We start from the raw sequence: 26,042 nt of genomic DNA on the forward strand, positions 1-26,042 counted from the left end.
TCACGCATCTTATTGACAACTTTTACCATTAACACATTTTATACCCATTTACCAAGTTCTTGCACACACATTTTATCTTCTAACTTCACTTAGGCATTTCATCATACACTTGGTGTGCATAACATTTTCTAAGCTCATAGTACAAGTAGTTTAAGCATGTTTCTCCCAAAATTCATCTCATGAACCATTTTATTTGAACAAGGTCACATTGTCATCAAAATTACATTATGTTTACTATCAAAACTTACCACATAACATCTTGTGCAACAACATAATCATAATATCAATAATTGCATGTTCATCATAATCATTCTTGTACTCCTACACATGGGTTTCATTCTAAATCATCAAATGACATCTAAAACTCACATAATTCGTGTTCCATATAGTGATCCTAACATATTCTCATGCTTAATTTCACATAATTTCACGGATTGATCATAACCCACTTCACATAAGATCACCAAACCATAAGTTTCAACTTACCTTATGTTCAATATGCTTAGATTAGAGATTTCTTGGACTCATGCATCCGATTCTTGCTTGATAACACCCTCAATTGAAGTGATTTTATGAGCTAGGTTAAAGGAGAAGGGTTTCTCCTTCCCTGCCCTTCTTGCGTCGCACGTCCACACCCAGAATCACTGGGTTTTCATTTTGATGTTAATATTTATCACCACTTACACATTTAGCCCTTAAGGTTACCTTGTTGTCATGTTTGCACACATTTTTCATTCTTTATAAACTTACATCATAATTATTGAACTTCACAATTTAAATTAGATTCTTTAACATCAATTAATCTATTATAAATTTTGGGGTGTTACACTTTTACTTAAAAGTTAGCATTACATTTAACTAGGTTAAGTTTCCCTAGTTACCCAACATCATGTCATACTATTTAAGCACATGCCCATAGTCAAATTAGGGATTTTGGGGCGTTACAATTTGTATCCTGTTTACAAAGAGCAACTTTCTAATTAGATCATGTATTTATAAGTGTCCTTGAACATATGGCTTTGATATAACATGTATTTTTAAAATATTTCATTTTTATCATATGTATATAAGTATTTTTTAGAGTAAATTACGATTTTAGCCCCCGTGGTTATATCACTTTAACCCTTTTAGCCCAAGAAAGAATTTTTTTAACATCGGTTACCCCCCAACGTCTTTTTTTCTAACCTTTTTGGCCCCTAACGCAGGATTTATCGTCATTGGATTTGAAAAACTAAGTTAGTTTTTTCTTTACCTTTATGTATTCACATGAAATTGAGGATTACTCTCATTACTGTACTATGCTAGGTAGTTTATTACAGTTACTTTTTTATCACTATATTAAACTTACAACTCAACAAGCTTTCGTATACAACAGGAGTTCAGAGATGACTGAAGCGTTACGTCTACAGATCGAAGTTCAAAAAAGACGACACGAGCAACTTGAGGTATACTTTTTTTATAACTTGGGATTCCTTTCTGGTACTATTTTTTTACTACAGTTTTCCTTTTTCATGTCAATAATCAGTAAGTTGAATTAGAGATGACAAATTGGTAATTGTAACCCATTTAGTTTCAAATGGGTCAACTAAGGTTGTGCTTTATTAAGAGTCAATTAGGTAAAAAAAACACTGGCTACAAAGAAATGGGTGAACGGGTCAAAATTTCCCAGTTTTTATTTAGAGTAAAATGTCATTTTTCCCCCTGAGGTTTGGCCAGTTTTGCAACTTCAGTCCAAAGGTTTGTTTTTTCCGCATCTTAATCCATAAGGTTTGAGATCTTGCCATTTTCATCTGGCCCGTTAACTCCATCTATTTTTCTCTATTAAGTCGGGGGTATTTCTGTCTTTTTTGTTAACTTAAAGGGCAATTCAGTTTTTTTCAGGGGTATTCGGTCTTTTTACATAAAGTGAAAAAGACCGAATTGGCCTTTAAGTTAACAATAAAGACAGAAAATACCCAGGACTTAAAGGAGAAAAATGGACGGAGTTAACGAGCCGAATGAAAATGACAAGATTTCAAACCTTTTGGATTCAGATGTGGAAAAACCAACCTTTGGACGAAAGTTGCAAACCCGGCTAAACCTCAGCGACCCAAATGGCATTTACTCGAATATTTCCAACATAATCTATTTATAGTATGTTTCAAGAAGTTTAAGCAAAAATAGCATACATCAGTTTTTTTTGGGCATTTGACCAATATGTCAAGTCAAACATTACTACATGAACATTCATCTTTTATGCAGATTCAAAAGAATCTACAGATGAGAATAGAAGAACAAGGGAGATACCTCCAGATGATGATATTTGAGAAGCAATGCAAGTTTGGCATCGATGCATTCCAACCCGCTTCATCCACCCTAGAGAAATCAGAAACCGAGTTGACGAATGAGATCTCGAGTTCTCCAGCCCGAACCAAAATAGAGCCCGGCCCGATTAAAGTTATGTCACCATCATCAGAGAAGCAAGAGGAAGAACGTGAACCCTCGGAATCACAACCCTCAAAACGCGCTAAATTAAACGAGTCGTCATCAACTGAATCGTCATAAGAAACGTAACCATAAATGCACCTGTAGATGTTCTGGAACATAGATCGCATACCAATAACAATTTTGACCTACGACACTGTTGGTGCACTTGTGTCTGTACTTTGTCTGTATTCGGTCTATATGTAAACGATGTCCTAGTTAGTCTGTAAGTTGACCGAGTCAACCATCCTCCGGATTGACTTGGTCAAACAGTTTGTTATATGGTTGTTCTTGTTCTGGCTCGAAGGATGATCATCGAAGGATAAGTGTTATCCTTCGATGAACTCGAAAGATGAACCTTCGATGGATGGTTCGATAGATCATCCTTCGAGGTTCATGCAGATCCTTCGAAGACTTTGTAATCGATAGATGATCCTTCGGACCATCTGTCGGATCCTTCGGACCATCTGTCGGATCCTTCGGACCAGACATCAGATGCTGGATATATATATCCATGCAGTGTGTTGAGGACAGACGGAGATGCACACCAAGAGATAGAGAGAAAGTTGAGAGCATTATGTCCGAAACACACACACACATAGTGAGAGTTTGCAATACTGATTTGTAAACATTGTGCTTGTAACCGGATCCTTCATACGTATTAATACAGTGGTGTTAATCAGTGAATTCTTGTGTGTTTGTTTCTCTACTTGCTTCATCCCGGTTTGCTTACTAGCTTGGATTCCGCACTCGCTAGTGGGTTTGTATAACAAGGTTTAGGTTCGTCATCCTCCGTGAAAGGGACCTACAAGTGGTATCAGAGCCTTGGCTCTTTACCTTGTTTAAAACCGGGTTTGTTCAAGTTCTTGGTGTGTTTGGACACTAGGTTTAGCACCCGTTTTGGTGGTTTTTCTTGCATCTTAAAACTGAAAAACGAGTTCTAAACTTTCGGGAGTGTTCAAGGTTGGGTTGGGTAACTTGAAAACTTGTTTTTAAGTGACTTTGACTTTTCCGGCCAAGATTCCGGTTATCTCCGGTGACTGGACTTGTTGGATAAGATTTGCCTTTTTGGGAAATCTTGTTTGAAAGTCAAAAAGTTGGTGAACAATCGTGTGCAGAACATCCCTTCTGGCGAAAGTTGGTACACCAACCTGTCACCTTTTTCACCAACCTGTCACCTTTTCAGTTGTGTCAGAGCTCTTCGAAAGACATCCTTCGACATCGAAAGATAATCTTTCGATCAAGGAGGCTCGACAGATACCCATCCTTCGAATATCCTTCGAAGCCTGTGTTCTATCTTTCGAGCCAAGGAATCTTGTCGTAGGATACATCTTTCGAGCTACTTTTACTCATCGAAAGATAAGGATCCTTCGTATTGGTGAATCTTTCGAGATCTGTGTTCGAAATATAAGGAGAATCTTTCAAAATCATCTTTCGAGAGATAAGGATCCTTCGTGTGGTCAGTCCTTCGAAATCAATCTTTCAGAGTCTTTGCTCGAAACTCAACAGTGATCTTTCGAACACTGTTGATCCTTCGAACAAGTAGTGATCTTTCGAACCAGGTTGTATCTTTCATTTCGGATCTGTTGCACTTAACAGTTTGTGTTTGTGTAGGTTATCTATTAATATTTGATTAAAATGAGTTGTACAAGTCCTTGGGATTGGAGTTTGAACTCACAATCTAGTCAAGAACTAACTTCTGCTGATGCTTGGGCAAAGAGTATGTTTCCACCACCATCAATCAGTCCAAGTCAATGGGCTCTGGTATCCAATCAAAGTCAAAGCATTCAAAACCTTTTGATTAGTGAGAGCGAAACGGGCAGCAACAATCGTCCACCGAAGTTGAACCATATGAACGATTTTCCATCATGGAAAAACCGTTTTCACACGTATGTTCAAGGGCAAAGCACCGATCTTTGGACGTGTTTCATCAATGCGTTCAATACTAATCTTGAAACTGTCGCGTCCACTTCAGAAGGTTATGCCAACATGCTGGAAAATGACAAGAAGGCTTATGAATTGGAGAAAAAGGCCTTTGCTACACTTACACAAGCACTCAACAAAGATATCTATCATCAGTTCTCATACTGCAAGACCACGAAAACGTTGTGGGATGCCTTAGTAGCTAGAGGAGAAGGCAACGCAGCTGCTCGAAAGTCTCGTCATGATTTGTTGAAGAAAGAGTTTGAATCGTTTCAGTTTTTGGAAAACGAAACTCTAAGTGATATGACAACCCGTTTCTATCATCTGATCAGTGAAATGTGTGCTTATGGGGTTGTTTCTACTCAACAAGACATGGTGAATAGGTTTGCTGACGCTTTGCCTCCAAAATGGAGTTCATTTATTGAGCTGTTGAAGCATACTGGAACTCTAGACACGGTTAATATCTACGAGTTCATTCAGAAGCTGGAACATAAAAACGATGAAGAAATCAGGAAAGCAAGGCGTGCTCCCGCTCCTCAGAATACAGAAATGTACCTTCCAGGCTTCGATGCTTTGGCAAGATCCGCTGCAGCTCAGCAACAGCAACCTAAACTGCAGACTGCTTTTGTGTCCAACACAAGTTCCTTTCCGTTTCCTCAGTCAACGGCTGCTCCACCACAACCTCAATTCGATCCGAGGTCTTACATTCCTGTTCCAACACAGCCACAAGTTCAACCTCAACAACAACAACAGCAGGCTCATTATACAAACAATCCTCAACCTCAAAATCCTCACACAATCCGAGTCGACAATTCAAACCTTTCACACCTTAGCATTGAAGTTGCTAAGGAGCACATGGAAATTATTAACACAATGGTCAGTGCTTACTGTGGTTTGGTAGCAGGTCAGCTTGGAAACATCAACATGACCAATGAAGATTATCAACAGATCGACAAGGAAGAAATGGAGTTGATGGATATTAAGTGGGCTTTTGCAAGTGCGGTTAGAAGGGCCAAAGACTTTATGGCTCGTACTGGTAGAACTTCGTTGGAAGGAAAGAAAGATACGAAGTATGGGTTTGATATCAACGCCGTTACATGCTTCAACTGTGGTAACAAAGGGCACTTCAAACGTGAGTGCACTCTACCAACAAAACACGGCAATCACAACCCCTTCAGAAACCAGACGAGTACGACAAATGTGAATGCCCAGCAAGAGAACCGTGAAAGGAGGATGGTGGCAGTGAATAACAATCAGGGCCAGCTTGGAACTTCAAATACCAATAGGGCTCTGGCTGTTCAAGCTGATGAGGGATGTGACTGGTCAGTTCAGTTTGGTGATGATGATCAGAGAAGTGGAACAGCTTGTTATGCAAAGATCATCGAGCATGTTCATAAAGAAGAGTCTTCTGGAAGTGATGACAGTTCTGGTTATTCTGGAAGCTCAGATGAAGAAGGCTCTGTTTCTGGGGATAATCACTCAGAGCCTGATGTGAAGGAGGAAGAAGGTGAAGATATTCAGGATCTTCTGAATGAAGCTGATGAGCTTAAATGTCAGAAATCGATTCTGATTAGGAAGGCGGATACTGCATCAAAGGAAATGGAAAAGTTGTTTTCTGAAGATGGAGCTTTTTCTTTTCAAACTGCCTTTATGGCAAACGGTTCAGCCTCTTCTAGTCAGGTAAATTCTGAACCTCCTGTTCCTAGTGTTTGTAAATCATGGGCTGATATGAAGCTAGAATCAGAAAAGCTTCATAGTCATAACCAGAATTTGGTTATTGAACTGTCGAAATGCAAAGAGGCAAACATGGCTTTAACCCGGAATGAAAAAGAATTTAAATCTGTAATAGAAACATTAAAGAAAAATGTGTCCGAGGTTAACAAAGTAGTTTACCACAAGCAAGTAAGTATAAACGAATACATTAACATTGTGGAAGAAACTAAAAAGCAATTAGCCATTGCCCAATGCGAGCATGATGCGATCAAACAGAAATTGGATAGTTATTCTAACTCCCAATTTGTGCTTGATCACATCATCGATGTTCAACAACCAAAGGGAAATCAGAAAGGCATAGGGTATAAGAAATGTCCGCCCCCTTTGATGAACAACTATACCAAGATGCCTGATGAGGAGGAAATGCCTCGGTATGAACCCAGTGTGCCTCTTGATGTTGAGGAATTTGCTACTGGCCTTGGGTTCAAACCGGACAATTCTACAAACACATCCTCCAAGCAACAAGAAACTTCATCATCCATGAAGCAAAGTCCTCCAATTATCGAGGACTATGAGACATCGGATGATGAGTCAGAAGTGGATGTGGGTGAACAGGATAAATCACTTAACAAGATGAAAGGAGTAGTTATTCCACGAGAGAATCACATTCTTTGTGATCCTGATACTCCTGATGTTCCATCTGTTAAGAAGCAAGTGATTGATCCTGTCAAAGCTGATAAGACAGGTGTGACTACTGTTAAAAGCAGTAACGTGTTGTATACATTGGTTGGAGATAATAAAATCTACTCAGATCATGTTTTCCCAATTAAAAATGTAAATAAATCTTTGATTGACAAAGTCTTTGAAGACAACACAAACAAATTTTTGGGAAAAACACTTCCGGGAATTGTGGTAACACAATGTGATCCAATTCCTAAGGCTGAGATTAGAAAACAGTTTGGTAAACAAAAATCTTCAACCACTCAACAACCTGCTGCTTCTAATGGTATACAACCAGTCAAACGAGCTCAAAAGCATAAAGACTCTCAGATGAAGTCTGAAACAAAAGGAGCTCGTTTTCAAAAGAAAGCAAAAGATGTCAAGTTCGTGTCATCCAAGGGTACTGATAAGATTGAAACTTTTGAAAACAAATCTAACACGGATTTTGTAAAACAAGTAACAATCTTAAAGCGTAACAGTGATAACAATTACACTCAACGCACAAATGGGTGTGATGAAAAGGCTAGTACCTCGGGTTCCACGAGTTCGACATCTTGTGGTCAATTAAGTTCTCCCAAATGTGTTGAGAGGAGAACATGCTTTAAATGTGGAGAAATTGGGCACATCATCAGAAACTGCCCAAATGCTCCAAAGAAGAAATTTGTTGAGAAAGCTCCACCTGAAACAGTTCACCCTCAACGTCGGTCAGTTTCACTTAAACATGATAAACGAACTGTAAAAGAACAAGAAACTAAACAACGACGTAAGAACATGAAAACTGTTGAAAAGGCTTTAAAATCTGAAGTTAAAACAGTTCAAAGGGAACCGAGTAAATCACAACCTGTAAAACCAGAATATTCAAAAACTGGTAGACAAAAACGAACTTGGTTACCTAAGGGGGTTGACAATTCAGGGGGAGCAATTGTTCTTGAAAATCATCAAGAGATTGATATCACGTTTCGTGATGCTCAGGGACCACCCAAGACCACTAAGGCTTGGGTCCCCATTCTCAACTGATGTTTTAAATGACATGTGCAGGATGTTCTAGGAGGAACTATTAATAGCCATTGGATTGTTGATAGTGGAGCATCCAGGCACATGACTGGCGACTTACGGCTCCTATACGACGTGAGAAATATTAGAGGAGGGTATGTTGCTTTTGCGGGTGACAAAGGCGGTTTTATCACTGGAGAGGGAAGTATCTCCAACGGCATCGTGTGCTTCGATAAGATCAATTATGTTAAGCAAATTGATCACAATCTTCTCAGTGTGTCGCAAATCTGCGATAAGAAATTCACCGTGCATTTTGATGATGCCGGCTGCTATGTGCTGAAACATGGATTCAAAATTCCACAAGAATGGATTCTCTTATCGGCTCCGAGAGTTAATGATCTTTATATTCTCGACATGAGCCAAGCGATTACAACATCTGCACAAGTCACTTGCTTTGTCTCAAAAGCCACGGAAAAGGAGTCAATATCTTGGCACAGAAGAATGGGACACATTCACTTGAGGAAGATGAACCATTTGGTGAAAAATAATCTTGTGAATGGTGTGCCTGTGAGAAGTTTTCATTTACAAGATATCTGTGTCTCGTGCCAAAAGGGGAAGCAAACAAAGAAGAGTCACCCTTTGAAGAAAATCAACACTGTCAGCTTGCCTCTCGAACGTCTTCATATGGACCTGTTTGGACCTATGAAGCACAAGACAACATTCGGAGACGCCTATTGTTTAGTAGTTACTGATGACTACTCTAGATTTTCTTGGGTATCCTTTATGGCACACAAGAGTCAAACTCCTGGCATCCTCAAGGATCTTCTTACAATGTTGGAGAATCTCTATTCGTTGAAAGTGAAAAGGATCCGAAGCGACAATGGAACCGAATTCAAGAATCAAGTTATGGATGAGTTTTGTACTTCTAAAGGCATTCTTCATGAATACAGTTCTCGTTATACTCCACAACAAAATGGTGTCGCGGAGAGGAAGAATCGAACAATTATAGAAACTGCAAGAACAATGTTAGTAGAGTCGGAACTCCCTATTCAATTCTGGGGGGAGGCTGTATCGGCTGCATGCTACACGTTAAACAGAGTTCTTACAGTAAAGAGACATGGCAAGACTTGTTTCGAACTCCTTCAGAAAAGGAAACCGGATCTTTCTTACCTTGAACCGTTTGGTGCTCCATGTACTATGATTGAGCCGGATGGAAAGTTTGGTGCAAGAGCTATCGAGGGTTTCTTCCTTGGATATGCTACTCCGAATTTTCGTGTTTGGAATCTAGCTACCAAAAAGATTGAGCTTTGGAGTGAAGTTAGAGTTCAAAGGTACACGAGTCCTGTTAGGGCTCCGGGTGATCCGTGGATGTTCGATTATGATGGGCTATTTGACTCCTTCAATCTGCCAACCTTTGACGAAGAATCAGCAGCGGCTAGGATGTTGTTGGAAAGTGACAACGCTGCTGACTCGCCTTTGGTTAGACCTATTGTTGTTGATCCTCAAGTTTCTTCGTCTGTCAACAATATGGTTCAAAATGAGGTTTATGAAGATGCTGCTGATTATAATGACTCTTCTGAAGATGATGAATATCATGATGCAGCTGAAGGATCTTCAGCTCCAGCTGCTCCTGTTCAAGGTGCCTCTGGTGATACACCTCATACGCAGAATGTAGACACTGCTGAAGGGAATGCATCCACCTCTACTCACATTCCGGGTGTGGAGTTGGTTGTTGATCTTAATCTTACCAATTTGGGTATCAATGCTCGTGTGCCAGATAATCCTGAAATGAGGATTCATGATACCCATCCCCAGCAAAACATAATAGGAGATGTCCATCGCGGTGTGCAGACGCGTAATCAGCTGAGAAACAACTGGAATGCTGGTTTGTATTCAGCTATAAGAGAATCTGGTCAACAAAATGACTGGTCCTTCGCGTGTTACGTGTCACAAGAAGAACCAAAATCATGGAAAGAAGCATTGAAAGACAGTGCTTGGGTTGAAGCCATGCAGGAAGAATTGCAGCAATTTCACAAGCTTGGTGTTTGGAAGCTTGTTGAAAAACCTGAGAACTACAAGAAGATTGGCACTCGATGGGTCTTCAAATGCAAGAAAGACGACCGTGGAGTGGTTATTCGGAACAAAGCTCGTTTAGTCGTTCAAGGTTTTCGTCAGATTGAAGGGATCGACTACAACGAAGTGTATGCACCTGTTGCACGTCTCGAAGCAATTCGAATCTTTCTAGCCTATGCATCTTTCAAAGGATTCAAGGTTTATCAGATGGACGTCAAAAGTGCATTTTTACATGGTGTGGTTGAAGAAGAGGTATATGTCGAACAGCCTCCAGGTTTTGAAGATCCTGTCCATCCCGATCGGGTTTGGTTGCTCAACAAAGCTCTCTATGGTCTTCATCAAGCGCCACGAGCTTGGTATGCAACCTTATCTACATATCTGCTGGAGAACGGTTTTCGAAGAGGTCTTATCGATTGTACTCTCTTCATCAAAGAACAAGATGGAGATCTTCTTCTGGTTCAGGTATATGTTGATGATATTATTTTTGGTTCTACTAATGATGTCTTGTGTAGGAATTTCGAGCGCATTATGCAGGATAAGTTCGAGATGAGTGCTGATGTGTGTAAAATGCAACATATAAAACACATCAATTAAGGCATAAAACTAACCCTTTAAGTACTAATGTTGGAAAAAGAGTGTTTTTGTCTTCCTTTTGTATTTTCAGGATAAAATGAGCTCAAAATCACAAAAGAAGCAAAAAGACCACTAATTCTACCATAAATACAAGAAAAGGAACAAAAGTAGACTGCCCGGACCCTCAACGGCACCTCCCAAAGCAAAAAGGAAGAAACAGAGTCTGAACACGCCCCGTGTCCAGCGAACACGGGGGCGTGCCCAGGAAGCAGCAGAAAAGACAAACCAGTAGAAGCTTCCATTGCCCACCACGGGGCCGTGTCTAGCGAGCACGGGGGCGTGGTGAAAGTACAGCAGGCGCATTAATTGTAATTCGCAATTACAATTAATGAGGAGAGAGAGTGTCAGGCGGGCACGGGGCCGTGTCCAGCGGACACGGGGCCGTGTCCAGCCTTCTGTTCAGCCTATAAATAGAGGAGCTTGGCTTCATTCTCTCTCATCCCTTGGCACACCACCTCTCTCACACCTCATCCACCACCCACCACCACCATAACACCATCATCCACCACCATCATCCATTGTCCATCGTAGAGTGTGTGAGTCGTCTCGGGATCCAAGATTGATCGTAAGAGTTCTTGACAATCAAGGCCATGTTTGCCTAAGTCTCTTACATCACTTGGTGAAGACAAGTGTTTAGTATAATACTTTTTATTTTTAATCTTTTGCACTTTTTATTTGGTTTTGTATTAATGACTTTAATAACTAGTTACTTATGTTGAAGGTGATCTTTCCTTATCGTTTGTCCGTGGTGTCTTGGCGTTATTTTACTGTCTATATAAAATAAAAGATTTTCACCATTCATATCTCCACGGTCTATATGGAGGTATGTTGGCTACCTGGTCGGGGGTTAAGGGAACGGTTTGGTAAAGGTCTTGCCCTTGTTCAGCGTTTAGAGGTCCTGCTTGGGACCTGGGTCAAATTTAGTAGGATCTCCTTCAATGCCCATAGGTATTGGATGGCGGGGATCCAAACTCTTTGACCCCCTCATAAGTTAACTACTATTAATACTATAACCCGGCTATTTAGGACTGTATCCCTGCTGACTCAGACTACTTAGCCGAGGGTAACGTCACCGCCAAAAGCGGGGCCTACCATAATTTGCATTAATAACTTAATTCATTATCTTTCAATAATCCGACCATTTAGGATTGTATCCTTGCTGACTCAAACTACTGGATTGAGGGTAACGTCGCCTTCAAAAGAGGGGCCTACTACAATAACTAAGATAATCTCTTAAACAAGTGCAAAAGTGCGAAAATAATCAAAGGTTATACTAATACACGTGTCGGATCCAAGTGATTCATCTTGTCTATCTGTTTTTATTTTATTTTTATTTTCAGCATTTAGTTAGTTTTTATTTTTCTTAGTTTAAAACATTTTTCTAACTTTTTGATTTGATTAGACGTTGAGGATAAACCGGTATTAAAAGCTCTTGTGTCCTTGGACGACCTCGGTATCTTACCAACACTATACTACGTCCACGATGGGTGCACTTGCCCATATGTGTGTTTAGTGTTAGTGAATATCGTGTTTTATAAATTTAAAACTTGGCTAAAAGTGTAAAAAGGGCTTAAATATACATCAAAATAATATTACACCTAACGCACATCAAGTGCTATGGGGGAAATGAATTTCTTCTTGGGCCTACAAGTGCAACAAACGGAGTCTGGGATTTTCATCCATCAGACTAAATATGTTGGTGACATCTTGAGCCGGTTCCAGATGTCCGATGCAACGCCCATTGGTACCCCATTGCCAACTAATCACGGAATTACTCCTGACTTGAAGGGTGAACCTGTTAGCCCCTCATACTATCGCGCGATGATCGGATCCCTTATGTACCTCACAGCATCAAGGCCAGATATAATGTACCCAACGTGCCTGCTTGCCAGATATCAAGTTAACCCGAAGGCCTCACATCTTGCAGCTGTCAAAAGGATTTTTCGTTATTTGAAGGCGTACCCTGACACCGGTCTGTGGTACCCTAGGGATAATAACTTTGAATTGGTAGCTTTCAGTGATTCTGATTTTGGCGGATGCAAAATCGACGGCAAATCCACAACGGCTGGATGTCAGTTTTTAGGAAATCGCCTAGTCACATGGCAGTGCAAGAAGCAGACATGCGTCGCTACTTCAACATGCGAAGCTGAATACATTGCTGCCTCAAGTTGTTGCTCCCAAGTTCTTTGGATTCAACAACAATTGCGGGACTACGGTTTTGAATTCCTAACTACTCCTATTTACGTTGATAATTCTGCTGCTTTAGATATCACTAAAAATCCTGTGCAGCACTCAAAGACCAAACACATCGAAATCAAACATCACTTCATACGTGATTGCTTTGAGAAAAGGCTAATCGATGTTGTTAAGGTCCACACCGATGACCAACGTGCCGACTTATTTACCAAAGCTTTTGACAAATCAAGATTTGACTTTTTATTATTGGTAAACGGCATTAAGGTCAAGCAAGAGTAAAACCAACATCGGAAAATCATTTTTGTAAATATCTTTGTGTTTTAAATTTATCTTAGTTTATTGATTTTAGGGGGAGTAAATCCAAAAATCTGAAAATCCAAAAACATCGAAAAATGCGAAAAATATGAAAGAACCAGCAATTGGCGCAAGAAGAAACCAATCTGGCGCAACCTTGTGCCAGTTCTGGCGCAATACAGAAGACATCAGTCAGGGGCGCAACCTTGTGCTAGGGGGGCGCAACCTTGCGCCTGGTTCAGACCTGCAACTTTCAGCATGACGAATTTTTACAGTTTTGGTCATAACTTTCTCATTTCTTGTCCGTTTTACCCGATTCTTTTTCCTACGTGATCGTAATTTAATCCTCTATCATATGGACTTGAAATCCCACATTCGGTTTAAGGAAATTCTTAACTTACGCGCTTTCGGCTTAATAATCATTTTCAAATTATTCGACCCGTTTATGTTTTCATCAAACCACTCATTTGTTTTAACCCAAAACATACATGAACATTATAACCATAATACTTTTATTTTATCCAGAGTTTCGTACTTGGGGTTTACGCACCCGATACCCGGTATTCATTAAACTCATTCATTCCATTTAAATCTACGAATCAAACTTTGTTACTAAAACCTCAACTTGCGCAAATGTATATCTATTAAACCAAACTCACATCTGAGTCTTTTGACTATTAAACCACATCCCCGATTCCCGGATTGCGTACTTATGTGCAATTCTACTCATTAACCGGTTATACTACCGTAGCCATTTCTTATACAACATTTCGATATAATCATAAGACCTCATTTTGACCCATTTGGCCTACTTAGAAAAATTCACCGATTTCATTCAACTAAATCCATATTTGACATTATACATCATGTTTAATTAATTAAAACGCTACATTACTTGAACAAACTAAGAAGTGATTACGGAATCACTTACCTTGTGCGTCCGAGTCCATGCTTAGCTTCCGTGTTTACCTTGACCCGTTGTCCTTCCATGCTTGTGTCCATGATGACATACCTCCTATCCGTACATGTCATCATATTCATATCATTATTAGCATTCATACACTTATTCAATTGTGTCCTAAAGCTCATTTACGGCATTTATACATAGTTGACTTCCAAAAGTCAACTATCCTAATTACATTCAAATCAATAACATGACTCCGTTTTAATATGGTAGACCATAATATAAACATCATTTACATTCCACACTCATATTGTACGACATGTAAACCTACAAGATCATCCGATTATATACACGTGCACATTCCATTCCGTTCATACTAGCACCTATATGTCTTCATTACCAATAACAATCATCATTCCAAATTTTACTCCTTTTTCTAGGATTTGCATATACCTCACATCCACCATCATAAGTCATCATTAAGACAAAGCAAACAATCCATATTGTGTGCATCACACCCTCAAATCATATGTTACAAACTACTAATGCAAAATTCCACTAAACACTATTTCAACAAGGTTTCTCATATGGGTTCAATTAATCACACTTCCATCACGCATCTTATTGACAACTTTTACCATTAACACATTTTATACCCATTTACCAAGTTCTTGCACACACATTTTATCTTCTAACTTCACTTAGGCATTTCATCATACACTTGGTGTGCATAACATTTTCTAAGCTCATAGTACAAGTAGTTTAAGCATGTTTCTCCCAAAATTCATCTCATGAACCATTTTATTTGAACAAGGTCACATTGTCATCAAAATTACATTATGTTTACTATCAAAACTTACCACATAACATCTTGTGCAACAACATAATCATAATATCAATAATTGCATGTTCATCATAATCATTCTTGTACTCCTACACATGGGTTTCATTCTAAATCATCAAATGACATCTAAAACTCACATAATTCGTGTTCCATATAGTGATCCTAACATATTCTCATGCTTAATTTCACATAATTTCACGGATTGATCATAACCCACTTCACATAAGATCACCAAACCATAAGTTTCAACTTACCTTATGTTCAATATGCTTAGATTAGAGATTTCTTGGACTCATGCATCCGATTCTTGCTTGATAACACCCTCAATTGAAGTGATTTTATGAGCTAGGTTAAAGGAGAAGGGTTTCTCCTTCCCTGCCCTTCTTGCGTCGCACGTCCACACCCAGAATCACTGGGTTTTCATTTTGATGTTAATATTTATCACCACTTACACATTTAGCCCTTAAGGTTACCTTGTTGTCATGTTTGCACACATTTTTCATTCTTTATAAACTTACATCATAATTATTGAACTTCACAATTTAAATTAGATTCTTTAACATCAATTAATCTATTATAAATTTTGGGGTGTTACACTTTTACTTAAAAGTTAGCATTACATTTAACTAGGTTAAGTTTCCCTAGTTACCCAACATCATGTCATACTATTTAAGCACATGCCCATAGTCAAATTAGGGATTTTGGGGCGTTACAATTTGTATCCTGTTTACAAAGAGCAACTTTCTAATTAGATCATGTATTTATAAGTGTCCTTGAACATATGGCTTTGATATAACATGTATTTTTAAAATATTTCATTTTTATCATATGTATATAAGTATTTTTTAGAGTAAATTACGATTTTAGCCCCCGTGGTTATATCACTTTAACCCTTTTAGCCCAAGAAAGAATTTTTTTAACATCGGTTACCCCCCAACGTCTTTTTTTCTAACCTTTTTGGCCCCTAACGCAGGATTTATCGTCATTGGATTTGAAAAACTAAGTTAGTTTTTTCTTTACCTTTATGTATTCACATGAAATTGAGGATTACTCTCATTACTGTACTATGCTAGGTAGTTTATTACAGTTACTTTTTTATCACTATATTAAACTTACAACTCAACAAGCTTTCGTATACAACAGGAGTTCAGAGATGACTGAAGCGTTACGTCTACAGATCGAAGTTCAAAAAAGACGACACGAGCAACTTGAGGTATACTTTTTTTATAACTTGGGATTCCTTTCTGGTACTATTTTTTTACTACAGTTTTCCTTTTTCATGTCAATAATCAGTAAGTTGAATTAGAGATGACAAATTGGTAATTGTAACCCATTTAGTTTCAAATGGGTCAACTAAGGTTGTGCTTTATTAAGAGTCAATTAGGTAAAAAAAACACTGGCTACAAAGAAATGGGTGAACGGGTCAAAATTTCCCAGTTTTTATTTAGAGTAAAATGTCATTTTTCCCCCTGAGGTTTGGCCAGTTTTGCAACTTCAGTCCAAAGGTTTGTTTTTTCCGCATCTTAATCCATAAGGTTTGAGATCTTGCCATTTTCATCTGGCCCGTTAACTCCATCTATTTTTCTCTATTAAGTCGGGGGTATTTCTGTCTTTTTTGTTAACTTAAAGGGCAATTCAGTTTTTTTCAGGGGTATTCGGTCTTTTTACATAAAGTGAAAAAGACCGAATTGGCCTTTAAGTTAACAATAAAGACAGAAAATACCCAGGACTTAAAGGAGAAAAATGGACGGAGTTAACGAGCCGAATGAAAATGACAAGATTTCAAACCTTTTGGATTCAGATGTGGAAAAACCAACCTTTGGACGAAAGTTGCAAACCCGGCTAAACCTCAGCGACCCAAATGGCATTTACTCGAATATTTCCAACATAATCTATTTATAGTATGTTTCAAGAAGTTTAAGCAAAAATAGCATACATCAGTTTTTTTTGGGCATTTGACCAATATGTCAAGTCAAACATTACTACATGAACATTCATCTTTTATGCAGATTCAAAAGAATCTACAGATGAGAATAGAAGAACAAGGGAGATACCTCCAGATGATGATATTTGAGAAGCAATGCAAGTTTGGCATCGATGCATTCCAACCCGCTTCATCCACCCTAGAGAAATCAGAAACCGAGTTGACGAATGAGATCTCGAGTTCTCCAGCCCGAACCAAAATAGAGCCCGGCCCGATTAAAGTTATGTCACCATCATCAGAGAAGCAAGAGGAAGAACGTGAACCCTCGGAATCACAACCCTCAAAACGCGCTAAATTAAACGAGTCGTCATCAACTGAATCGTCATAAGAAACGTAACCATAAATGCACCTGTAGATGTTCTGGAACATAGATCCCATACCAATAACAATTTTGACCTACGACACAACATGACCAGTTCACTACATCTATATACTACATCTTCAATCATATTTAAAAACACATATCATGCTAATATGTATATTTTATTATGAGAAGAAATTTAAGGCCATCTGCCACTTTGATGGTTATTAAGATAATGGGTCTATGCCATCTAAATATGATTGTGACTATGCCTATCTATGTAAGTTCGTTTACTTAATTAGATGAATGGGAAGATTGGATAACTGATCACAATGGGTTCGGGTGGAAATATATTACATTTTTATTCGAGTTGAAATAGTTGAAGTTTAGTTGATATTAAGTACTCTTTGCTAAAGATAGTTAATTATTTTTGTACTTATTAATGTGTTAGATATGATTCGATAAGTTAAACTATTTAAGTTTGTTGTTTTTTTTATAATAACAGTTTATGGGAGTTTATGGGGCTTTATGCATTATGTACCACTTTGGTTGATTTTGAGCCATTCTAAGTAAACGGGTCAAAATGACCAACTTTACTAAATTCCAAGTATTGCTAAACTAAATTCAAAGCAATTATATTGTTAGACTAAGTTGTTCCACACATATGTTTATATGGCAAGTATCACTCAACTCATGTGGTGCTGCTTTGATAAGTGTAGGGTTTTCACTCCTTGAATAACTACCATGTTTATTATTATTTTCTTCTGTTTTATATATTGTAGAATATTGTGGATAAGTGAGATCCTTACTTTTGACTGGATTTTTTAGGCTATGATGGCCGTTAAAAATTATGGTCGCGGATAAAGGGATCACTCAATCAGGGGATTAAACGCTTGGAAAACCTGTAATTCATCTTGCTATCCTACTAGGTTTTTAAAGGAAAGGTATACAAGCATGTAACTGGGTATTTATTTTTGTAAGGATTCTAAAAGGAGGGAACAACTTGAAATGTGATGATTTATGGTGGTGATTGGTCAATGGTGTAGGCTTCGTTGATTTATGGTGCGGAGTTATAGTAATAAGGACTTAGGCGCATTTAATCCGAGAATAAAAGCTTTGAGCTTGGTTCATGTGGGTATTATAAGACTTTGAACAAATGATGTGTTGGCCTGGTGGTTGCAACGTAAGGTTTAGGTATGAGTCATGATAGTGTTATAATTCAATATATTTATTTCCTTCGTAGAATTTAGATCATCATAAACGTATAACGTTCTTTGAATCCATACCTCGAAAACATATTATTATGTACAACCCGCGTGAACTCATTGAACTGTATAAGTTTGATGATCAACAATTAACACAGCAAAACATAAACGTTTTGGAGGAGATGGTGATAATTCATAATGGCGAACGTACTATGTATCAAGTTTACGATGATGACAATTAGCAGCTTTGTCCACATCAAATAATTTGGCGTATTTCTCTGTTTCAAATCATTGCTACATGGTTCTTTGTTATAATCAAAATAATATATATATATATATACACACACACTTTGGTTCTTAGTATTAGGGACGTGCGATTAAAATCGACAACTCATGACACACTATAATCCTAACAAATTATTCTCATTTCTTAAAATCTATTAAGAAATGTAATCGTTAATTAATTTTTATAAGATATTATTTATCGTAATATTCGAACGAACCTGTAATAAAGTATTTACGTATTAAAGTATAATTTTTTTGTTGTTTAGCCACCCGTGTATTACACGGGTACTTAAACTAGTACTATATAATAAAAAAACCTGTTTTGGTACACTTGTCATTCTCTCATTTAATTGATTAAAATTATTATTAATACTAAAAATAATAATATTTAATCTAAATTAATACAAATTTTTATTATCAATAATATTTAATAAAATATAATAAGAATTCATACGAATTCCAAAGTTGATATTAACTTTCAAATAATTAAAAAAAATCCGCCTAACATCACAAATGTTTTTGTTAAATTCGATTAATTAATTTGTTCAACAATCACTATTATCTTTATCATTCAGTACGGTTAACCGATTTATCATAATACAACCTCCCACCTATTCAATCATATGATTTTTCAATCTTATATTAACTAAATAAATAAAGATTAATATTCAATCTTATCCTAATTTAAATATAAAAAAATCCGTTAGTTCAGATTAATATTCAATCTTATCCTACTTTAAATATAAAAAAATCCGTTAGTTTTTTTAAATATATTTTTTTTATTATTTGGTATATAAAATCATATTTATTCAACCCATGTAATACACGGGGATTTTTAAAAATATAACTTTTTTATTATTTGGTAAACAATGTTACATTTATTCAACCCGTGTAATACAATGGTTTTAAAGATATAATTTTTTTTTTATTATTTGATATATAATATTACATTTATTCAACCCGTACAATACATATGGTTTTTATAGATAAAACTTATTTTATTATTTAATATATAGAATTACATTTCTTCAACCCGTGCAATAAAGGAGACTTTTAAAAAGATAGTGTTTTATTATTTGGTATATAAAATTCATTTATTCAACCCGTGTAATACACGGGGTTATAACCTAGTAATGTATATTATGTTTTTACCTTTTTTTTCTTTATTTATTTTATTATTAGTAGTAGTATTATCATATTTATTTCACATAGTATTTAGTTTTATTAGGTTTTTATACCATTTTTTCTTTTTTTTAAAATAATCACATTTATGTTTTTTAAATATCCTTTTTTCTCCGGTTATTAACAATAAAAGTTTCTTTAAAAATATATATTTACAAAAGTAAGTAAGTTTATATTGTTATTCTATATATGTAAATAATGACTAAAACTCAGTTGAAAAACACAATGACTATAACTTTTGATATAATGTAAAAAAAACTCATTTTTGTTGTGTCATACATTGTGTTATAGGTTCCAATAATAAAAACACAATAAAAATAATAACATTGTGTTATATGTTATGACAATAACACAATGTATACAAACCATAATAAAAAAAACATAATGATAAAACGCAGTTGAAAAATACAATGACCAGAACTTTTAACATGATTCACAGAAACCCAATAAAAATGTATTCTTTTATTTTATTACTATATAGCAATATCATACTTATATTACAGATAAAAAAACACTCATTATTGTGGTGATTTTTTTTTTGTAAAAATTAATATCGTATGAAAAAGTTATGGACATGTGTTTTGCGTGTAGAAAGAGAAAGTAAAAAAATAAAAGATATCCCCTTTATGCCATTTCTCTAATTTTCTCGTTAAAACCCTGACGTCACCTTCACCGCTCGGGCGATTATCGAAGTTATGTTGGTACACTTCTTGGAACGCATGACACTTGTTATTGATGTCAGTCCATTTGCTAGAAATGGAATCTTTGTCCCGATGTTCGCCTTGACCCCACGTGCTATAAAAGAGTGCACGAACCCTATCCCAAAAAACGGGGCCCGTTTGAAAGTTTGCTACAAATTTAAAAAATAAAAGAAAATATAAGTTGTATGTTAAAAATAAAAGAAAAAATATAAGTAAATAAAATATAAAAGTTACCGGTTTCGTGGTCCTTCGAAATGTCGAGCCACGCCCGAGTCAACGCGAATTCCTCATCCTTCGTCCATTTAAGGTGAGTTTTTGTACGTCGAGGTTCGTCCTTTTCCTTCTTCTTATGCGACCTTCTGCCGCGTTTCCATTTCTCTTGCACCGGTTCGGATGACATCGGGTTCGGGTTCGTCTTGTTGTTGTGACGGTTGCGACCCGTCGGCTTGACCATAGCCGAAGGTGGGAGGCACGAACGGAGTGGCGCCACTCAAGTAAGCCGAGTATGTTAAAAAGCTCGGGTCCATGTCTTGAAGGTTATACGGGTGTTGCGGTTGGGTTGTGTTCGGGTTCGTGGGTCTTGCAGGGACACCAAAAGGGGGTCAGAATGGATGCATGATTGTATAAAAAATAGGAGAAAGTGGGGTTTTTTTTTTATAAAAAATAGGAGAAAGTAGGAGAGAAAGTAAGAGTTTTTTTATAAAAAATAGGAGAAAGTGGGTTGATATATATATATAGTGGGTAAATTTTTGAATTAAAAAAAGATAAAAATAAACACATTTGACCGTTGGCAATGGTTCATTCTCGCCCCCTATACAATTTCAGCGTTTTAGATAAAACGCCAAACTCAATTTTTTTCGAAAATAACGCCCAGAAACGCCGGGTGTAATGGGGGGGGGGGCGTTATCCGGCGTTTTTTTTTTTGAATTTTTTTTAAAAACCACGTCCCACTACGGGTAGTCTACGAGTAATGAAATAAAATCTTTCTCACTGTTATGCACTTTCTATTTAATCTTAATCCTCTTTTTGTTCATATAATTTATAATTTTTAATGTTTTCACTTTTCCTTTTGTTCTAGATAATAGGCCTTTAAAGTAAATTATCAAACCGGACTTCAAGTGTTCTATTGTCGTTATTATCTTGCATCGATTAGCTATCTAAATGGTTACACAAACTTTACTTGTTTTTTTTAACTGCAAATTTCTTTTATTTCTTTCTTTCGGATGACTTTCTTTCGGATGACTTGAATTCAAGACCTTCTTCTTTTAAGTTGTTTAAATGTTTTACCTTTGCTAATAGAGTTTTAGTGATTTCTACATCATAACTATTTTTCAATTTAAATATTTTAAATTATGGCATTTGCATAAAATAACACAGTATAATTTTATAAACATCAATTTATATAAGTTTTTAGATGACCATATATAGACGGACATACAATTACAATCATATTTTCCTTAAGTCGACACCCTAACGAAATAAATGAAATATTAATCGAACTCCTGCCGCGTAGCGTGTTGGAAAGTCGTTCTTGATTTTCTGGTAAGTGTTCAAAACGCCAAAATACAAGTCGTCAAAGTTGCTTATGTCCCAAACACGGGCCCTATATTATTATTGCGTATTGATTTGTGACATAAAATGGTGACCCAAAGTTGACTTGTTGTTTGTGAAGTAATTACACTGATCAGTCTTCATCTTTTATCTTTTATCTTTTATCTTTTATTTCTTACTTTATTTCTTATATCATACGACAGGATATGTGGTATGGACATTTATCAAATTTCTCTGAACGTATATTTTAAAAATATCATAATAATAATTTTGTTATATATATATTAATTTCGATATTAGTTCAAGCAAGTTTTTTCTACCTCTGCAATCATAAAATACTTAAAAATACTTTATGTTTACTTGCAACTGAAATGCATTGTAATGCACTAATTTGACCAACAAATTATTATTATTTTTCATTTATATGCAAAGTGTTTCTCAAGAATCTACTATTTTTCTGGTATCAACTTTAGTTATCTACAATATTATTTCATTTGTTTTCTTAGGGAGAGGGTCAATTATGTACATATATTTATTACATTTATATCGTATGTGAAAAGATATGGTTCCGGACCTCGAACGATTCCGGTCATCTCACACATCTTGGCTACAAGTCACCTGCGGAGCCAACTGCTCATAGAGTACACCCGGTGACCACAATGCCAAACTAAGAATGTTGTGCATGGGAAGACATCCTCATTATAGAGTGGGCCCAACCAGGTTAGACCCACCATTAACGGTTGTCACATGAGAGACCGCAAGGATATTCTGATAGCGACATTCCAACAATAAAAAAAGTTATTAGACATATAATTTTGTAAGTATAACATGTCAATAGTTATTGCAACTCATCATAATGTATCATATAATGTGAAACTTTATTGATTAGATGTGTAACAAAATTAAAAACATGTATCACCTTAACCATATTAAATTGAAACACAAGTTTCTATAATCTAGATTATATTGTTTCGTTTACAACAATCAATTGCATCATCAAACATTTCTTCAATCCCATACTTGAATTGGAATCCAGTGCCTAAGAGTTTTTGTGATGACACTTTAGGGAACATCATTTTCTCAGCGTCCTCTGGCTTCAAAATGCTATAAAAAAAGATAGTTAGCAGCGCTTTTCATTTGTTCCAAGACTATTTATAAGAAATCACGATATTACAACTTACTCGATATTTGGTATTTCATATTCTGGATATTTGGTTGATAATAGTTTGTACAATTCCTCAATTGGTACTTCAGTTTTCGAACAAATATATCTCCCTACCGCATTAGGATGCTCAAAAAGATGAATGTGTGAGCTAGCTACATCATCAACATGCACAAAAGGCGCTCTCGCTAGCATAGCATACAAGTGAGTATCACCTGAAATTTATTTTGAATCTTATTACACTATAAATGATCATATATTAACTTATGAGTTGTTACCAATATATAAGCATAGCACACCTTATACGACAATGAAAATGAAATCGGATATCTTCTAAATAGTTAATAACAAACATATAGTATATTAACTTAGAGTTGTTACAAATACGGATAGTCATTTTTTTTTGTAAGAAAAAGTTATAACCTTTATAATTGTTCAAATAAGATGAGCTTGTATGAGTAAGTATTATGGGTGTAAACGAGCTAAATCAAGGCAAGCTCGAGCTTAGGACGTTTCAAGTAATATATCTAAAACTTGAGTCCGGCTTGTGAGAACATATTAATCTTAAGCTCGACTCGTTTTAATTATTAACTACTATATATATATATATATATTGTGTAACATATATTGATTCTAATTAATGAATTTATTACCTTTTTATAAATAATAAGTTGGTTTAGGTTCAAGAGTCTAACCAAGTTTGGTATATAAATTTCAACACCAGGGTCGGCTATTAAACAAGCTTCAATATGGGCTTGAGCTTGTTTAAGTTTGGCTCGATTCGAGCTTTTAGCAAACTAACATGGAGTAACTCTCGGGCAGCTCAACTCGCTTCCCAAATCTCAAAAAACTAATTATATGCAAAAACTTAAAAGAGTTTTAATATAACGTAACAATGATAGGACAAACTCACCAAAGATCATAGCCATTACGTTGCGCACAGATTTTGGGCACTCAGGGCCAAGAAACGAACCATGAACAAACGTGGGGTGGATCGTCACAACATCTAATCCTTCTTTCTCGCCAAACTCAAGAATTGCTTTTTCGGTCATTGTCTTGGAAATATGATACCATGCTCCAAATTCCATACGAGAATTTATAAAATCAATGTCGCTCCAAGATTCCTCGCCTATAACTTCAGTATGTTTTTTCCCGTTAAACATAATTGCAGATATACTAGACGTGTACACAACTTTCTTCACCGTCTTTGAATCAACACATGCTTGTAAAATACCCAAAGCACCCTTAACTGTTTTTTCGGTCAACACTTCCACGCTATCATTACTTAATGTTGGATGCGCGACATGAAAGACACCTATGCAACCTCTGATTGCTGCCTCAAAGGTCTCGGGCTTGTTTAAATCGGCATCGAAAATCTTTAGATTCTCTGTGGCCTTAGGTAAGTTTGTGAGGTAGCTTACATCTTTCTTTGAGTCTAACAATAATAAGGTTCACATTTTCAAATGCACTATTTAGAATATGAAAAACAACACACACACCTTACAAACACGTTTAGCTAAATGTGTCATAGAACCAATATTAAGTAGAAAAGATTGAATAAACACGTATACCTGGATGAGATCTAACGGTAGTATTTACATAATATCCGTCTTCAAGCAACCTCTTGATCAACCATGATGCTACAAACCCATTGCCCCCGGTTACACAAACAATTCCTTTCTCCATCTTATTTATCTTGATTTTGTGTGTAAAGATGAAAATATATTTGTTGGAATTGTGAGTTGGTTATATATATTCCATTTGAGAGACAGAAAAGTAGGCAACAAACACAAGTTTGACAAGTTATTCAAAGTAGAACCAAGACAAAGTGCTGAAAAGTCAGATTAAATTTATTTATATTTTGTATTCAGTAATCAGTAGTGGGCGGTAATATTTTATTTAACAATACCAAAAGGTGATCAATGTTACAAATTACTATTTTCCTTTGAAAATGGGGTCTTCTGTATGACTTTTTCTTTAAATGAAGTTTAAACATATATATAATTACAATAAGTACGTATATGTTGATATTCCTTGATTTGATTGAAGTTATACACAATGGCAATGAATTTCACAAAATATGGGTTGTGTTGTGTTTAACCAATTCATGTTAGTTAACGAACATTTTAATCTTATTTTTGAACCTTCTTTACCCCATAGAGATATTGAATACAGGGGATATTCCTTTTTCCACTGTAATTTTGAAAATGAACGTTTAAATGTCCTTCAAAAGTAAGTAAATAGATCCGACACATATAAAATGCGGTGAATCCCGCCGTAGACCAAGCTATTATTGCAAAAATAGGTGAATACAACCATCATTCAGAATTTCATCAAGTCAATCTCGAATCAACCTAACAGGTTTACAGTTCACTATTGTACTATTACATGGTACTTTATAAAGACAAATTGGAAATAAATAATCTCATCTAACTCAATTTGGCCGATAATAATCACAAGTCGGTTATTGGAAATAAATAATCCGAACTGGTCAATTTTTTTTTGTAAAATAGTCCGTTGTTAAAATAGCTTAACGGAGTTAAGTTTTTTTCCGGATTACACACCAATGTTTTAAGGCTTTTGATCAGAACGAGGATACAAGTCGATTGATATAAAACTTACCTCGAAATTATGCTCGAAATGTCTTGATTTTTGTTGATTGGAAGTTTAAACACCCGAATTGAAGCACCGTTTTCGTGGGTTGGGGAAATATTTCGAGGTAAGTTTTACATCAATCGACTCGTATCCTCGTTCTGTTTAAAAGACCTAAAACATCGGTTTGTAATTCGGAAAAAAACTTAACTCCGTTAAGCTATTTTAACGGCGGACTATTTTACAAAAAAAAATGACCAGTTCGGATTATTTATTTCCAATAACTGACTTTGGATTATTATCGGCCAAATTGAGTTAGGTGA

At 36.3% G+C, this 26,042-nt stretch overlaps 3 protein-coding genes across 3 annotated transcripts; 2 read left to right on the forward strand and 1 right to left on the reverse strand.

Annotated features, from left to right (window-relative positions):
* Positions 1 to 1,385: 1,385 nt before the first annotated feature.
* On the forward strand, positions 1,386 to 2,544 carry LOC110934106 (protein PHOSPHATE STARVATION RESPONSE 1-like). The gene is made up of 2 exons (XM_022177297.1): positions 1,386 to 1,445; positions 2,242 to 2,544. Exons 1-2 carry the CDS (start codon positions 1,386 to 1,388, stop codon positions 2,542 to 2,544), a joined length of 363 nt encoding a protein of 120 aa, XP_022032989.1.
* Positions 2,545 to 15,909: 13,365 nt separating this feature from the next.
* LOC118491615 (protein PHOSPHATE STARVATION RESPONSE 1-like) lies at positions 15,910 to 17,068 on the forward strand. The gene is made up of 2 exons (XM_035989516.1): positions 15,910 to 15,969; positions 16,766 to 17,068. The coding sequence occupies exons 1-2, from the start codon at positions 15,910 to 15,912 to the stop codon at positions 17,066 to 17,068; spliced, it is 363 nt and encodes a 120-aa protein (XP_035845409.1).
* A 5,789-nt stretch (positions 17,069 to 22,857) lies between these two features.
* On the reverse strand, positions 22,858 to 24,855 carry LOC110935213 (vestitone reductase). Its single transcript, XM_022177716.2, has 4 exons — positions 24,699 to 24,855; positions 24,041 to 24,562; positions 23,147 to 23,342; positions 22,858 to 23,069 (listed from the first exon to the last, which is right to left on the reverse strand). Exons 1-4 carry the CDS (start codon positions 24,811 to 24,813, stop codon positions 22,922 to 22,924), a joined length of 981 nt encoding a protein of 326 aa, XP_022033408.1. The 5' UTR covers positions 24,814 to 24,855; the 3' UTR covers positions 22,858 to 22,921.
* Positions 24,856 to 26,042: the final 1,187 nt, after the last annotated feature.

Source organism: Helianthus annuus, chromosome 4 (genome assembly GCF_002127325.2).
Source record: "Helianthus annuus cultivar XRQ/B chromosome 4, HanXRQr2.0-SUNRISE, whole genome shotgun sequence".
Classification (NCBI taxonomy): Eukaryota; Viridiplantae; Streptophyta; class Magnoliopsida; order Asterales; family Asteraceae; genus Helianthus; species Helianthus annuus.